The sequence below is a fragment of the Leptodactylus fuscus genome, chromosome 2 (assembly GCF_031893055.1).
Source record: "Leptodactylus fuscus isolate aLepFus1 chromosome 2, aLepFus1.hap2, whole genome shotgun sequence".
Lineage (NCBI taxonomy): Eukaryota > Metazoa > Chordata > Amphibia > Anura > Leptodactylidae > Leptodactylus > Leptodactylus fuscus.
The window spans coordinates 21,082,916-21,101,371 of NC_134266.1; the positions used below are offsets into that span (position 1 = coordinate 21,082,916).

General features: G+C 45.1%; 1 protein-coding gene across 1 annotated transcript in view; it reads left to right on the forward strand.

The window, feature by feature from the left end:
* URB1 (URB1 ribosome biogenesis factor) overlaps positions 1 to 18,456 on the forward strand; it is a 50,933-nt gene that overhangs the window by 1,745 nt on the left and 30,732 nt on the right. Inside the window, exons 2-13 of the mRNA XM_075263517.1 lie at positions 2,183 to 2,322; positions 8,939 to 9,090; positions 9,239 to 9,371; positions 10,112 to 10,208; positions 11,471 to 11,556; positions 12,348 to 12,473; positions 13,853 to 13,983; positions 15,031 to 15,226; positions 15,496 to 15,633; positions 16,821 to 16,994; positions 17,141 to 17,300; positions 18,147 to 18,263. Coding sequence (XP_075119618.1) covers positions 2,183 to 2,322; positions 8,939 to 9,090; positions 9,239 to 9,371; positions 10,112 to 10,208; positions 11,471 to 11,556; positions 12,348 to 12,473; positions 13,853 to 13,983; positions 15,031 to 15,226; positions 15,496 to 15,633; positions 16,821 to 16,994; positions 17,141 to 17,300; positions 18,147 to 18,263 — 1,650 coding nt within the window. The remainder of the gene's footprint in view (positions 1 to 2,182; positions 2,323 to 8,938; positions 9,091 to 9,238; positions 9,372 to 10,111; positions 10,209 to 11,470; positions 11,557 to 12,347; positions 12,474 to 13,852; positions 13,984 to 15,030; positions 15,227 to 15,495; positions 15,634 to 16,820; positions 16,995 to 17,140; positions 17,301 to 18,146; positions 18,264 to 18,456) is intronic.

Genomic DNA, 18,456 nt, shown 5'->3' on the forward strand with positions numbered 1-18,456 from the left:
GAGTTGGTAACGCTTTTCCAACTCTGACCCCACAGCCCTGACCCCAGAGGTCAGACCCTCTCTAGGCCCCGTACACACAGGAGAATCCCGGCCATACACCAGCGGACCCCTGGCCCGAGCCCAGACAGATGACCGGGACTCTGCATTATAGTGGTGTACGATGCTGGGAGTCTCAGGAACTCTGGCCAGTGGACAAAATGAATTTTCCCAGAATTCGGATCTTTACGGCTTCTGAGTGACCAGGGAAAGTCTCAGGCATAGTAATACCCAATAAGCTTTTTAAAGAGTGAAATTACCTGCACAGGTGCTGTAGCGGCTTCTTTGGGGGTCTCTCTGAAGTGTCTGCCAACAATGTCTGATGGGCACAAGTCTGATCGTTTAACCCCTTATGATTTCTAGAACAAAGGGGTGGCAGTGTTATAATGGAAGCATTGACTATAATAGGGTGCAATGGGTCTGTGTCATGAGGACATGTGAGTGCATCTTGTTGCACTTTTGTGTCCAGCATTTATAATGGAATTTGCATCACATCTGGACACGTATGCATCGGGGTGTCCGTTGCTCTGGTCCTCCAATAGACCTCTAAAACAGTGGACACCTATTGAGCCCCACGATCCCCATTGACTATAATGGAGTCCGTCGGGTGTCTGTTGTTTTTAACTTAAACCACCGGGAAAAAAAAGTGTAGGGCTTTTTTTTTTTTTTTTTTTTTGTGTCCATCAAATCAAATCAAAAAAAGCTTTATTGGCACGTCCGAATAGATATTTGGCATTGCCAAAGCTAGTAAAGTGGGGTGGGGGGGGAGTTGGACTCGGGTGGGTGAGTGGTGGGGGTGGGGTGGGGCGGTTGGTTTGGGGTATAACAGTCCATGGATTTTCATCTTCCTCTTCGTTGGTGACTGCTATATGGGGAGGTGGGGGTGGGGCGGGTGTATTGGGATAAATATAACAGTCCATGTGTCTCATCTTCCTCTTGTTTGGTGACAGCTGGACACGTATTGGGCAGCGATCTCCACATTGGCCTCTTCTTCTCCCAGTAGGATGTAGAGTTTCCTCTTCTCGTTTGCAGATATGAAGTCTGGGATGTGGGCAGAGAGTCTTTGGTAGTAGACGGCCCTCACAGCTGAGTATTTGGTGCAGTGTAGCAGGAAGTGGGTCTCGTCTTCTAGGGCCCCCTGGTCACAGTGCTGGCACAGTCTGTTCTCCCGTGGCTTGTACGTCTGCCTGTGTCGCCCCGTCTCTATCTCTAGGTTGTGGGCGCTCAGTCTGTATCGGCTCAGGGTCTGTCTGTGCTTGGGGTGGCGTATTCTCTCCAGGTAGGTGGCCATGGTGTAGTCCCTTTGTAGGGATTGGTACACGGTGAGTTTCTTGGAGTTATTTATTTCGTTTCTCCATTCTTCAATGTACCGCTCTCTGTTTGCCTCTGTGGTCGCCTTTATTTCGGCCTTGGTTATCATCTGTTGGTGTTTTTGGTTTGGTGGTTGGCTGCTGTTTGGTTGGTGAATGTCTGGTTTGCTCAGGTGGCTTAGCCATGCTTGGTGGTGGTAGGAGTCAGGCTTGCTTCCCTGGATGTGTGCCTGGAAAGCTAGCGCCCTCTTCTGTATGGTGAGCCATAGGGGGAGTCTGCCTAGCTCTGCCCTGCAGGCCATGTTGGAGGTGTTGCGATGGACATGTAGCAGGTATTTGCAGAACTCCAGGTGGAAGTTCTCTGTTGGGCTGGAATCCCACTTTGACTGGTCTGGGTAGGTGGCTGGGCCCCAAACCTCGCTGCCATAGAGAAGGATCGGGGAGATGACTGCGTCAAATATCTTCAGCCAGACCCTCACCGGTGGTTTGAGGTGGTACAGTTGTCTTCTGATGGCGTAGAAGGTTCTGCAGCCTTTTGCTTTCAGGGTTTCTATTGCTGCTTTGAAGCTTCCTGATTGGCTGAGCTCCAGCCCAAGGTAGGTGTAGCTGTTGGTTTTCTCCAGTGTGGAGCCGTTCAGTGTGAATTGTGGGGTGAGGGCTTTGTTGTGGCCCTTCTTCTGGAATATCATCAATTTTTGCAGTCACTGCGGAGTACCTGAGATGTGAACAAAGCCTGAGGCTCCAGACCAGTGTGGATGTGACTATGACTGTGTGTTGATTTCCTTTGTGGGTTTTTTGTGTTAATTTTCATCCTGATTTTTTCTTTTTTCTTAAAGGTTTACAGCAGTTTCTCGATTTTTCAAGGAAATTGCCAGATCCCAATCTGTACGATGTGGTTGAGGGTTATATTAAAATATCTGTGGAGTGCATTGAAATCCTGAAGCTGCTGGATGGGGAGAAACGTCCGGAAAGTGAGGTCAGTGCTTTGTCCGTGCCTCATCTGCTCCATCCTATATACTCCTCTGCTCCATCCTATATACTCCTCTGCTCCATCCTATATACTCATCTGCTCCATCCTATATACTCCTCTGCTCCATCCTATATACTCCTCTGCTCCATCCTATATACTCATCTGCTCCATCCTATATACTCATCTGCTCCATCCTATATACTCATCTGCTCCATCCTATATACTCATCTGCTCCATCCTATATACTCATCTGCTCCATCCTATATACTCATCTGCTCCATCCTATATACTCCTCTGCTCCATCCTATATACTCCTCTGCTCCATCCCATATACTCCTCTGCTCCATCCTATATACTTCTCTGCTCCATCCTATATACTTCTCTGCTCCATCCTATATACTTCTCTGCTCCATCCTATATACTCCTCTGCTCCATCCTATTTAGTCCTGCTCCATCCTATATACTCCTCTGCTCCATCCCATATACTCCTCTGCTCCATCCTATATACTCCTCTGCTCCATCCCATATACTCCTCTGCTCCATCCCATATACTCATCTGCTCCATCCCATATACTCATCTGCTCCATCCTATATACTCATCTGCTCCATCCTATATACTCATCTGCTCCATCCTATATACTCCTCTGCTCCATCCTATATACTCCTCTGCTCCATCCTATATACTCCTCTGCTCCATCCTATATACTCCTCTGCTCCATCCTATATACTGCTCTGCTCCATCCTATATACTCCTCTGCTCCATCCTATATACTCCTCTGCTCCATCCTATATACTCATCTGCTCCATCCTATATACTCATCTGCTCCATCCTATATACTCATCTGCTCCATCCTATATACTCCTCTGCTCCATCCTATATACTCATCTGCTCCATCCCATATACTCATCTGCTCCATCCTATATACTCATCTGCTCCATCCTATATACTCATCTGCTCCATCCTATATACTCATCTGCTCCATCCTATATACTCATCTGCTCCATCCCATATACTCCTCTGCTCCATCCCATATACTCATCTGCTCCATCCTATATACTCATCTGCTCCATCCTATATACTCCTCTGCTCCATCCTATATACTCATCTGCTCCATCCCATATACTCATCTGCTCCATCCTATATACTCATCTGCTCCATCCTATATACTCATCTGCTCCATCCTATATACTCATCTGCTCCATCCTATATACTCCTCTGCTCCATCCCATATACTCATCTGCTCCATCCTATATACTCATCTGCTCCATCCCATATACTCATCTGCTCCATCCTATATACTCATCTGCTCCATCCCATATACTCCTCTGCTCCATCCCATATACTCATCTGCTCCATCCTATATACTCCTCTGCTCCATCCTATATACTCCTCTGCTCCATCCTATATACTCCTCTGCTCCATCCTATATACTCCTCTGCTCCATCCTATATACTCCTCTGCTCCATCCTATTTAGTCCTGCTCCATCCTATATACTGCTCTGCTCCATCCTATATACTCCTCTGCTCCATCCTATATACTCATCTGCTCCATCCTATATACTCATCTGCTCCATCCCATATACTCCTCTGCTCCATCCCATATACTCCTCTGCTCCATCCTATTTAGTCCTGCTCCATCCTATATACTGCTCTGCTCCATCCTATATACTCCTCTGCTCCATCCTATATACTCATCTGCTCCATCCTATATACTCATCTGCTCCATCCTATATACTCATCTGCTCCATCCCATATACTCCTCTGCTCCATCCCATATACTCCTCTGCTCCATCCCATATACTCATCTGCTCCATCCCATATACTCATCTGCTCCATCCTATATACTGCTCTGCTCCATCCTATATACTCATCTGCTCCATCCTATATACTCCTCTGCTCCATCCTATATACTCCTCTGCTCCATCCTATATACTCCTCTGCTCCATCCTATATACTCCTCTGCTCCATCCTATATACTCCTCTGCTCCATCCTATTTAGTCCTGCTCCATCCTATATACTCCTCTGCTCCATCCTATATACTCCTCTGCTCCATCCTATTTAGTCCTGCTCCATCCTATATACTCCTCTGCTCCATCCTATATACTCCTCTGCTCCATCCTATATACTCCTCTGCTCCATCCTATATACTCCTCTGCTCCATCCTATATACTCCTCTGCTCCATCCTATTTAGTCCTGCTCCATCCTATATACTCCTCTGCTCCATCCTATATACTCCTCTGCTCCATCCTATATACTCCTCTGCTCCATCCTATATACTCCTCTGCTCCATCCTATATACTCCTCTGCTCCATCCTATATACTCCTCTGCTCCATCCTATATACTCATCTGCTCCATCCTATATACTCATCTGCTCCATCCTATATACTCATCTGCTCCATCCTATATACTCCTCTGCTCCATCCTATATACTCCTCTGCTCCATCCTATATACTCCTCTGCTCCATCCTATATACTCCTCTGCTCCATCCCATATACTCATCTGCTCCATCCCATATACTCATCTGCTCCATCCTATATACTCCTCTGCTCCATCCTATATACTCCTCTGCTCCATCCTATATACTCCTCTGCTCCATCCTATATACTCCTCTGCTCCATCCTATATACTCCTCTGCTCCATCCCATATACTCCTCTGCTCCATCCTATATACTCCTCTGCTCCATCCTATATACTCCTCTGCTCCATCCTATATACTCCTCTGCTCCATCCTATATACTCCTCTGCTCCATCCTATATACTCCTCTGCTCCATCCTATATACTCCTCTGCTCCATCCTATTTAGTCCTGCTCCATCCTATATACTCCTCTGCTCCATCCTATATACTCCTCTGCTCCATCCCATATACTCCTCTGCTCCATCCTATATACTCATCTGCTCCATCCTATATACTCCTCTGCTCCATCCCATATACTCCTCTGCTCCATCCCATATACTCCTCTGCTCCATCCTATATACTCCTCTGCTCCATCCTATATACTCCTCTGCTCCATCCTATATACTCCTCTGCTCCATCCTATATACTCCTCTGCTCCATCCTATTTAGTCCTGCTCCATCCTATATACTCCTCTGCTCCATCCTATATACTCCTCTGCTCCATCCTATATACTCCTCTGCTCCATCCCATATACTCCTCTGCTCCATCCCATATACTCACCTGCTCCATCCTATATACTCATCTGCTCCATCCTATATACTCCTCTGCTCCATCCTATATACTCATCTGCTCCATCCTATATACTCCTCTGCTCCATCCCATATACTCATCTGCTCCATCCTATATACTCATCTGCTCCATCCTATATACTCCTCTGCTCCATCCTATATACTCCTCTGCTCCATCCTATATACTCCTCTGCTCCATCCTATTTAGTCCTGCTCCATCCTATATACTCCTCTGCTCCATCCTATTTAGTCCTGCTCCATCCTATATACTCCTCTGCTCCATCCTATATACTCCTCTGCTCCATCCTATTTAGTCCTGCTCCATCCTATATACTCATCTGCTCCATCCTATATACTCATCTGCTCCATCCTATATACTCATCTGCTCCATCCTATATACTCATCTGCTCCATCCTATATACTCATCTGCTCCATCCTATATACTCCTCTGCTCCATCCTATATACTCCTCTGCTCCATCCTATATACTCATCTGCTCCATCCTATATACTCCTCTGCTCCATCCTATATACTCCTCTGCTCCATCCCATATACTCCTCTGCTCCATCCCATATACTCATCTGCTCCATCCCATATACTCATCTGCTCCATCCCATATACTCCTCTGCTCCATCCTATATACTCCTCTGCTCCATCCTATATACTCCTCTGCTCCATCCCATATACTCCTCTGCTCCATCCCATATACTCCTCTGCTCCATCCCATATACTCCTCTGCTCCATCCTATATACTCCTCTGCTCCATCCTATATACTCCTCTGCTCCATCCCATATACTCCTCTGCTCCATCCCATATACTCCTCTGCTCCATCCTATATACTCCTCTGCTCCATCCTATATACTCCTCTGCTCCATCCTATATACTCCTCTGCTCCATCCCATATACTCATCTGCTCCATCCCATATACTCATCTGCTCCATCCTATATACTCATCTGCTCCATCCCATATACTCATCTGCTCCATCCCATATACTCATCTGCTCCATCCCATATACTCATCTGCTCCATCCTATATACTCCTCTGCTCCATCCTATATACTCCTCTGCTCCATCCTATATACTCCTCTGCTCCATCCCATATACTCCTCTGCTCCATCCCATATACTCCTCTGCTCCATCCCATATACTCCTCTGCTCCATCCCATATACTCCTCTGCTCCATCCTATATACTCCTCTGCTCCATCCTATATACTCCTCTGCTCCATCCTATATACTCCTCTGCTCCATCCTATATACTCCTCTGCTCCATCCTATATACTCCTCTGCTCCATCCTATTTAGTCCTGCTCCATCCTATATACTCCTCTGCTCCATCCCATATACTCCTCTGCTCCATCCCATATACTCACCTGCTCCATCCTATATACTCACCTGCTCCATCCTATATACTCCTCTGCTCCATCCTATATACTCCTCTGCTCCATCCCATATACTCATCTGCTCCATCCTATATACTCATCTGCTCCATCCTATATACTCACCTGCTCCATCCTATATACTCCTCTGCTCCATCCTATTTAGTCCTGCTCCATCCTATATACTCCTCTGCTCCATCCCATATACTCCTCTGCTCCATCCCATATACTCCTCTGCTCCATCCCATATACTCCTCTGCTCCATCCCATATACTCCTCTGCTCCATCCCATATACTCCTCTGCTCCATCCTATATAGTCCTGCTCCATCCTATATACTCCTCTGCTCCATCCTATATACTCATCTGCTTGGTGTCGCCCACTTCAGTATAACAGGAGTTGAACAATTTTAGGGTTTTCTCCAGATAGTAAAATTAATATTTTAGACATGTACAGTTAATCATTTACAGAAGACCTTTCTTCTCCTCGCAGATCGGCGGTATTATACCATTAGAAAGCTGAATTCAGCACATTGCCAGCTTTGAGGGTGCTGGAGATATTGGCACCGATATCCCTCCACTGTCAGAAGGGCGGACCTTACAGCTCAGCATCATCGCTGGCCTATAAAGAACACCCCACTGACAGTACAAGGCTATGGAAGAGTACTGTCAGGGAGGAAGTGAGCAATCCTCACAACCCAGAGATGACCCTGAGCTGTAAGGAACGCTCTTCTGGAGGGATATCGGTGCTGACACTAATGGCACTGATATCTTTGGCACCCAGGGGCATAGTCATGGGGGGACTACTGCATTGTGTGCTGTCAAGCACTTCTGGTATATAAAAGTTGACTATCCTAGTCTACCCTAGAGGTGCCGGGAGCAAGAATTACAAGTCGTATTTCTTGCGTACAGCAGGAGGCATGTAGGCATTTTGATATGTGCCTGCCTCATGTACAAGAAGAATTGGGAAGGTAATACTATCCATGCCTGCGTCATGTACAATAAAAGACAGTATTATTTGCCCTTGCAGGATAAGAAGTACTATCTGTGCCGCCACATCATTCATAGCAGCAGAGAGGAAGGCAGTACTGTTATTACCATCATTCACAATGAGAAACATGAAGGCAGTACTATCTGATCCTAGGTTACTTACAAGAAGAGATGGAGAGGCCGCACTATCCTTCTTTACATCATTTGCAGGGATAGACTGGGAGGCAGTACTATCTGTGCTCACATAACTTACAATGAGATAAAGGAAGGCAGTATTATCTGTGCAAGAAATGATGGTGATTTGCATCATTTGCAGGAAGATACAGAGAGCCAATACTGTCTATGCTTATATAATTTGCAACGAGACTGGGAGGCAGTACTATCTGTGCTCACATAACTTACAATGAGATAAAGGAACACAGTATTATCTGTGCAAGAAATGAAGGTGAAGGCAGGACTGCCTGTCCTTACATCATTTGCAGGAAGATACAGAGAGCCAATACTGTCTGTGCTTCTATAATTTGCAACGAGACTGGAAGGCAGTACTATCTGTACCTACATTATTTTAAGAAGAGATGTGTGGCAGTATTATCTGTTCTTACATCGTTTGTAGCGAGAGCCGGGGAGGCAGTTCCATCTGTGCCTGCATCATTTACAAGGAGATACAAGAAGGCAGTACTATCAACTTACATGATTTGCAAGGAGAGATGGGAAGGCAGTTCTATCTGTGCTTGTGAAGAGAAGGCAGTATTGTGTAGGAGATTAGCACAGTCCAGCCTGTCGCCACTTCTTGTGTTATGGACGGTCTTCTACTTATCTGCTACAGCTTTTTACGGTTTTTTAGTTCATAAAGGGGCGACGCTGCGCAGGGGACGCCCCAATATGATGTCCATTTGCCTTGATAGGGACTATGGAAAGGGATTGTCCTTGTTCAGGTCCGAATAAATGAGAAATATAAAAGCTATTACCTGTAAGAGCGAATGTGTTATCCCCCTTATGTCATGCTCTGTTGATACGCCTGTATACCTCATGATACTGTCATTCAATGTTTCTCCTCTTTACTTTTAGATGATCATAATCTTTCAAGTCCTGGAAGCCATTCTGCTGAGGACGGCCGGCGACTTGTCACATCTGGGCGTAGCCGGGGTCAATATAGTGAAGAATTTGTTGAATTCTCACATGAAGTTGATCTATTCAGGAGTCTATTCCGAAACCCACAGGTACTGCCCCATCCAGGCCGCAGACTATAGGATAACCTATGGCTGTGCAGCTATTGACTCGCTGATGGTTTCGTCCTTTCTATGTAATTGATCATCCTTGTGATCATACATTACATGCTTCACTGCCTTTCTTCTGTCATCTCCACAGGGTGTCCCGAATTAGCCTCAATTTACTGTCTGCGATGGTCACACAAGGCCCCGACTGTGCCAGGGACGTCTTCAGCCATTTTGATTTTACTAACAAGTTTTTACCAGGATTGTTAAAAAAGAGAGATAAACAGGTAAGAGGCTCCGGCGTCTGATCGGAGAGCACTGTCATACCCTGAGAATATCCAATCACCAATGAGGTATAGTTATTTGGTCTTACGGATGGAACACATTGAAATGCCCCAGAATTTTATCATTTAAAGGGGTTGTCTAACTCCATTTTATTGAAGGCTTTTGCTTAGGTTAAGGATTCAGTAAGAGATCAGTGGACGTCTAACAACCAGGACCCCTGCAGATCAGCTGCATTCCTACAAGTGCTGTGACCTCTTCACTGTTTATATTGTTCGCCATATAATGCATAATGGCCGTGCGATGTAATTACCGTCTCTCCCATTCACTTCTATAGGATGTGGCTGAAATTACACAGCATGGCTGCTATAAAGCAGATGGTATGTGATGTAAACCATGAAGAGGTTCGGGTTAGCACTGCAGCCTCTTCAGCACCTGCTAAGTGCCATATATTTGTATAGTGGCTTTGTTTAATATCACAGCTCAGCCCATTCACTTGAATGGGACTGAGCAACAATCAAGGCCATGTGGCTGATGAATGTGATGTCACATGGCAAGTGAAGTGGTAGCCAGGTTCCCATGTGTCAGAATCCCATGGATCTTTATTGGATGACCGATCCTAAGGTCCCAGAAACCCCTTTAAGTATGGTGCACAACTAGACTTGAACCAGTCGTAACCTATGAGACTGTATCCAAAGCGTGCGTCATGTTCATGCTGTGATCTTCTATATTCCTTTCATCATAGGGTAGACCAGACGTCCGGATGGCGTATATCCAGTTTGCACTTTCCTTCTTTATTTCCGGAGACAACAACACAATTGCTCAGGTTCTGGATCTTAAAGGTATGAAGTCCTGTGTGGGAATATAGAAATGTATATTGTAGCTATAGTATAGGGAGTATATATTCATACAACATAACTTGAATGGTGTAGTACACAACAATGGCCTGTAGAGGTCACTGTTGTATTTGTTATCTCCCTATAGCAGTGATGGCGAACCTTTTTGAGACCGAGTGCCCAAACTGTAACCCAAAACCCAATAAATTATCGCGAAGTGCCAACACGCCAATTTAACCTTAAAACTCTTTGGAGCCATAATTGCAGACCCACAAATTACAGTCGTGTGAATGGGGCTTTACAGAGCTTGTACCGAAAGGTCTGTACGCAGTACAATCTGCCCCGCAGTGGCTCCCACACACAGTACATACTGCTCCGCAGTGCCCCCCACAGACAGTACAATCTGCCCCGCAGTGGCCCCCACAGACAGTACAATATGCCCTGCAGTAGCCTCCACACACAGTAAAATCTGCTCCACAGTGGCTCCCACAGACAGTACAATCTGCCCCGCAGTGGCCCCCACAGACAGTACAATCTGCCCCGCAGTGGCCCCCACAGACAGTACAATCTGCCCCGCAGTGGCCCCCACAGACAGTACAATCTGCCCTGCAGTGGCCTCTACACACAGTAAAATCTGCTCCACAGTGGCTCCCACACACAGTACATACTGCTCCACAGTGGCTCCCACACACAGTACATACTGCCCCGCAGTGGCCCCCACAGACAGTACAATCTGCCCCGCAGTGGCTCCCACAGACAGTACAATCTGCCCCGCAGTGGCCTCTACACACAGTAAAATCTGCTCCACAGTGGCCCCCAAAAGGATTATACCTGTATACTCCACAGTAGCCCCCTCCCCACACAGCATGGGATGGTCTTCAGTAGCCCCTTTCCCACACAGCATGAAGTGGTCCACAGTAGTCCCGTCTGCGCTGGTGCAGAGGTCACACTCTGTATAGTCAATGTAGGCCATGAGTACCGCGTGGCCTACACTGACCGCTTTCACATCCATGCATTTGCACATTCAGCAGCAAGCAGCGATCGCTCACTAATGGGGAATCCTGTACCGGATTCCCCGTAACTGAGCGATCCGGGCGACCGCACGTGTGCCAGCATAGAGGGCCCTGCGTGCCATAGGTTTGCCATCACTGCCCTATAGTGTACATTATCGAAGACATGCACGTACAGGGAGAGTTGGGTGACTGGTTATTATAGGAGAGATTCTTTTATTACAGTATCTTATTGAATGTTTTTTTTTTTTCTTCTAGAATTTATTGGAGAGATATTCAGCACTGGAATAAAGGAAGACAGAATATCAACCATAAACCTGATGCTTTCTCTGCTGCAAACCAAGGTAATGACACTGTGGTAATGTTACATGGGTTTTCCTATTGATGACCTATCCTCAGTGTATGATCGGAAAGGGTTGTGACACCTGGGACCTCTACCAGTCCGGTGGTATGGATGAGCTGTGCAACCTCTTCTCCGAATATCAAGTACAGGACAATACGTATTGTAAGGGCTTTGTTTGGTATTTCAGCTCAGCCCCATTCACTTGAATGGGACTGAGCTGCTGCTGTACCATGTGACTGATAGAAGTGGCACCATCAGCATAGGGAAGAGTCTCTGGTCCTCATGAGAGTCATGTCCTAGGCAGACAGCTGATCAGCAGGGTGTTGGCCCCCCTGTGATCACATATTGATGGTCCTCACTATACGAGTCCCGCAAACTCCTCTAAGGTACAAAACGTGCTGTGAAAAACAAGGATTAGATTTAATAAAGGTATTTGTATCTGGCCAAACGCCAAGTACAAATCTATGTATATTACTTAGGAGGGATGGGGGGCAGTACTGTGCACTTGGGGTAGGTTTAGACAGAGAAATTTGGTGCTGATTTTGGTGGATTCTGCCTCAAAATGAGATCCAAATTCCATCTGAAATCTGCCACTTATGGTTTTCAATGCAGGACACTGAAAAAATAAGTTCTCTATTACTTTCTATGGATTCTGCCACGTCCATAACCTGGAGGGATGCTGAGACTGATCAGCACATGAGCACCTCAAATTCTTCAACACAGGTCCTTTGAAATTATTTTGGGCATAAAATTTTCCCGCTTCCAAAAACTTCTCTTTGTTTTGTCTTTTAGGTTATCCACAATAAAGCAATCACGAAGACCCAGAAAGTGCGCTTTTTTACCTCCATCATTCTCAATCACATCTCGTCCCTGTACCGCTGGAATGGCATAGTAGATGTGAGCACCAAGGACGCCCAGGTATTATTAGGGATGGGATGGGGAAGATCACCTTGGATATTCCCCCCCCAAAAAATTGTGAAGTTGCCTGCATAGAAATTCTCTAGTATAATTTGCCCCACATGTATGCCCTGCTGCTTTGGTGCACATGCTCAGTGTACAGGACCGTGCAAGAGTTTTAGAAAGAAAATGCTGCAAATTTATGCTTAAACGGGTTTTATTAAAGATTTTCAATATAATACAAAACGAACAGCAAACATGAAGTCGAGCAATAATGAAGAAGCATAACAGTCCGCGGGCCGGGAGGACAAAAAGACCCCCCTCCGCACAAATCAAATATAGCCCAACGAGAAAAGAAAAAAAAAAAGGGAAAAGGAATAGACAAGAAACAAACAAACAAACACAAGACGAAGACCAAAAGAACCACAACGGAAGCAAAAGAAGAAAAGGAGAAGAAAACAGACGGCCATGTCACACTCAAGCAAAGGCAGAAGAGAAGGCAGACGACTCCTGGAACATAACCCAGGGACGCCAACGAAGTTCAAACTTGGAATAGTCAGGGGAATCTTCCGCCACCAAGGTCTCCATCCGCTGAATAAGAAGGAACTCCTGGAGGAACTCAATCAAGGAGGGAGGGGTAGGGCTGCGCCAGTGTCTGGGGAAAATGCTGCAAATTTAGAGTATGTGCTTTCAGAAGTAGAAGGGTTAATAGTTCATCCTTGTCAATTAACAACAAAGAAAGGAGAAATGTAAATCCCATCAATATTCGGTGTGACCTTTGCCCTTTGCCTTCCATCAGTTCTTCTCGGTACTTGCAGACAGTTTTTGGCAGAACTCGGCAGGGAGGTTGTACCCGCCGCCATCTTGGAGAACTAAGCACAGATCTTCTGTGGATGTAGGCTTGCTCCAATCCGTCTCTCTCTTCATGTCATCCCAGACAGACTGGATGATGATGAGATCAGGGCTCTATCTGTGGGGGCCAGATCATCACTTCCAGGACTCCTCCTCCAAAGGGCAAAGGTCACACCGAATATTGATGGGATTTACATTTAGCTTCATTTTGGCAGTTGACAAAAATAAACTATTAACATTTCTGAAAACGTTCGTACTATGTGGCAGTGCTCCCACACCTGCTTAAAACTTTTGCACATTTCTGTACATGCTGTATGCAGGTGTACACCCACACATACATCTGCCATTAACTTCTATTTAAATCACCATGAATACTGCGCAGGGAGTGTGATTCTCAGTATCCCCATAGTCGACACCACCAAACAGCTCATACATTCGGCTATTAAAGTCAGTATTTATGATTACAGGAGTTTTGTTCCTTGGGGTGTGAATACGGCTTTGTCACTTCATTCTCTGCTGATATTAATATTGATCGCTTTTTTATGTAGGATACAAAAGATCCCAAAGACGCCGGGAAAGTAATGATCAGGGAACTGGTCCACAACTTCCTCATGGATCTTTGCTGCTCCTTGAAGCACGGTATTAATTTCTATGACCCTAGTCTTGGAACAGCTGCAAGGTGAGATTATTAAGGGTTATATTATGTTACACTCCAGTTAGTTTTGGGATATTTTTCATGGAAAAGCACACCAGCAGAATAGTGAGCGCAGCTCTGGCGTATAATACAGGATGTGACTCAGGATAAGTACAGGATAAGTAATGTAATGTATGTACTCAGTGACTGCACCAGCAGAATAGTGAGTGCAGCTCTGGAGTATAATACAGGATAAGTAATGTAATGTATGTACACAGTGACTGTACCAGCAGAATAGTGAGCGCAGCTCTGGAGTATAATACAGGATGTAACTCAGGATAAGTAATGTAATGTATGTACACAGTGACTGTACCAGCAGAATAGTGAGCACAGCTCTGGAGTATAATACAAGATATAACTCAGGATCAGTACAGGATAAGTAATGTAATGTATGTACACAGTGACTGCACCAGCAGAATAGTGAGTGTAGCTCTGGAGTATAATACAGGATAAGTAATGTAATGTATGTACACAGTGACTGTACCAGCAGAATAGTGAGCGCAGCTCTGGAGTATAATACAGGATGTAACTCAGGATAAGTACAGGATAAGTAATGTAATGTATGTACACAGTGACTGCACCAGCAGAATAGTGAGCGCAGCTCTGGAGTATAATACAAGATATAACTCAGGATCAGTACAGGATAAGTAATGTAATGTATGTACACAGTGACTGCACCAGCAGAATAGTGAGCGCAGCTCTGGAGTATAATACAAGATATAACTCAGGATCAGTACAGGATAAGTAATGTAATGTATGTACACAGTGACTGCACCAGCAGAATAGTGAGCGCAGCTCTGGAGTATAATACAGGATAAGTAATGTAATGTATGTACACAGTGACTGCACCAGCAGAATAGCGAGCGCAGCTCTGGAGTATAATACAGGATAAGTAATGTAATGTTTGTACAAAGTGATATTATGAATCTGCAAATACTCCAGAATTGTTAGTGGAGTTGTTATATGTGAATATTCTATTTGTATGTGTATAATCACGGTAATGATGCGGTTGATATTGTTCTTTATGACCAGGGCAGGTAATCTGGTCCTTCTGCGATTTCTTGTTGGATTGAAGACGGCGACTGAAGATGAGTTGTTGAGCTCACTGGTGGTGAACATACTAAAAGTTTGCCCGGACTTACTAAGCCGATACTTTAAGGAAATTCAGTATTCCTTTGTTCCCCGAGTCAAGACAACGTGGCTGGATAATGTAAAACTGCTTAAAAAGGTCAGAAACAAATCTTGCCCTGTAAATCCTCTCATTGACGACAGATAGCACAGTGTTATTTTTTAATGGCAATTCCATTAAATCGGCACGAATCCAATATAAAATTAATATTATAATTTCCCTTCTACTCAAAAGCCACAACACTGATGTGCACAGGTCCTAAGAAGCCTTGCATGTAATATTTACCAACCTGACAGACGGACCTCTACTTACTACACTGTATGTATTGTATTTATGGGTCTTTTTTTTTTTTTTTTTTTTTTTTTCAGATTTACGATGCCCAGCCGCCAGTGTCTGTGGCTTTCAAGACTACAGAGTTCGTCCCGCTCCCACGTCTGCTAAGTATGGTCATGATAACCACTGTGGCTCCTGTTTGCAACAAGACCATGTTCACCCAGGGGTTAAATGTGAGTTGATGATATGGCTTCAGTAGTGTAACATGCCTTTTATGCCTTAAAGGGGTTTTCTAGGTCAAATAATTGATCTGTCTGTAGTGTAGGTCATCCGTTAAGGATCAGCAGGGGTCTGATACTTTGGCTCCACGGCTGATCAGCTGTTTGAAGAGGCTGCAATGTTCAGATGCTCTGCAACTTCTTCACTATTTTGCTAGCACAGCGCTGTACATTTGTATAGTGGCTGTTCTTGGTATTGCAGCTCGTTCATTATAACAGGACTGAGCTGCTATCTGGCCATGTAACGGATGACATTGATATCACATGGCCTGTGAAGCAGCAGGGGCTTTTAAGGGTCAGACAGGGGTCCCGGGTGTCAGACCTCGATGGAGCTTTAATTTTTGACCTACCCTATGGACTGGTCATACATCAGCTAGGCATTAGAGATGAGCGAGTAGTATTCGATCGAGTAGGTATTCGATCAAATACTATGGTATTCGAAATACTCGTACTCGATTGAGTACCACTCGCTATTCGAATGGAAAAGTTCGATGCAGAACCAGCATTGATTGGCCGAATGCTATACAGTCAGCCAATCAACGCTGGTTCTTCTCCTACCTTTAGAAGTCTTCTCCGTGCAGCTTCTCCGCGGCGTCTTCCGGCTCTTCATTCACTCTGCCAGGCATCGGGCGCTGATAGTGCGGCATGCGCAGTCGGCTCTGCCCCGGCCCGATGCCTGGCAGAGTGAATTCAGAGCTGGAAGATGCCGCGGGGAAGCTGCACGGAGAAGACTTCTCGGAGGATACAGCCCGATCCTCACTCGTGGACTTGGTAAGTGTAATTTGATCGAACGTTGCCTACCCCTGAAACGAGCATTTTCCCCTCATAGACTATAATAGGGTTCGATATTCGATTCAGGTAGTCAAATATAGAGGGGCTACTCGAAACGAATATCGAACCTCGGACATTTTACTGTTCGCTCTTCTCTACTAGGCATGTATCCTTCCTTTATAACCTTGAACTTTTACTATACAAAGATGAATACGTACTTTACAAACTCCGCTCTGCTACATCTGTCTGTTGTCTTGTCTGCAGAGTTCTATGAGGATTATTAATACATATTACTCTCCTTGTATTTGTCAGGATTTCAAGTCTGTTTTGCTAGAATGCCAATAATCTGGTACAATAATTTATTTTCTTAGGTTCCCAATAAAATCGTGAAGCATACTGTCCTGTCCCTCATGTCCTCCCTCCTGAAAAGAGCAGAGCAGAACCTCATCCACTGCCTTAAAGAAGACGTCTGGCAGAAGTCTGACATCTACACTCCGGCGACCATGGCAGATTTTGCCCAGAAGTACAGAGAAGCTCTGGGCAAGGTGAGGATGGTGTATTGTTATAGGTGGTGATGGGTTAGTCACTGCCGGGGACCACCATGGTCCTAGAGTGATGTGTTTACCTGCACACAAAGACTCATTTGCCCACTGTATACAGGTGTGTACTGATACTGATTTCTTTCTCTTAGCTCTTGCCAGATGTTAACACTTTAGTAGCCACCTGGCAGTCACTCCTAAAGCCAGAAGAAGAGAACACAGCAGAAAAGGGGGAAGACGTTAAAGCTCTAGAGCAAAAGCATGAGACCTCAGCATCGGAGGAATTTCCAGGGCTGGCAAAGGAGGAAAATGGTAAGGAAATATGTGTATGTAATGTAAGTATATAAAATATATATATGTGTGTGTGTGTGTGTTACTGACCACTAATATGGTTGTCTTAGGCAACACGGTGGCTCAGTGGTTAGCACCGTTCCCTTGTAGCGTTGGAGTCCTGGGTTCCAATCCGGACAAGGACAACATCTGCAAGGAGTTTGTATATTCTACCTGTGTTTGTGTGGATTTCCTCCCATACTCTTAAGACATATTGATAGGGGAAAAATGTACATTGTGAGCCCTATAAAAATAAAACTAATATGGCTGTCTTTGTGTTGCCCAATGGGGTTGTTATCAGACGTAGCTATATATGCATTTATTCCCAGCTCCTATTCACTACTTAAAGGGGTTTTCCAGTGCCTATATGTTGCTGGTTCAGCATAGGTCATCCGTATGCGATTAGTGGGGTCTCTTACCAGAGACCCCTGCTGATCAGTTGTATAAAGAGGGAAGCACTGAAGCCTTGTTTCTGTGCTGATGTAACATTCATTGTTTGGCTCGTACAGTTCCATTCTCTTGAATGGGGCTGAGCTGCAACACCAAGCACAGCCCCATGATACGTACAGCGCTATGCTTGGTATTCAGTGAAGTGGACGCAGTACTCATAGACTTTAAATGGAGAGGTAGTTCACAGGCCATACTCATTCTTGTAACTGCAGGGGTTCTTAGTTGGACCGTCGCTGATCAGACGCTTATCATTGATCCCAGGGATCGGTTTAAATTTTAATAAACTTAATTTAAAACTTTACATAAAACTGTAAAATCCTCTTTGTTTTTTTTTTGCCTATAAATGACCATGACACTTTCTGATGTTCTCCCTCTCAGATGACTTCCAGAGCACGGTGGTGAAAGCCTCCCTACTGCGGGTCCTGTGCTTGTACCAGAGGGTCGTGCCCCATTTAGTGTTGCAGAGTAATTTTGACTTCAGTAAGCTCCTTCGAGGTAAGTAAAGCACGCATTACCCAGCAGTCGCTCCTAAACCGCTAACCATTCATTTCCTGGCACCTGGCCGCATGGCGGGGTCTCCCACACCTAGATCCAAGTTTCTATTTTTAAAGGGAAGTAAAAAAAAAATAATCAATTCTCTTGAAAAGTGATTATGGATAAAAGTAGAGTTTTTAGGGTAGGAGTTAAT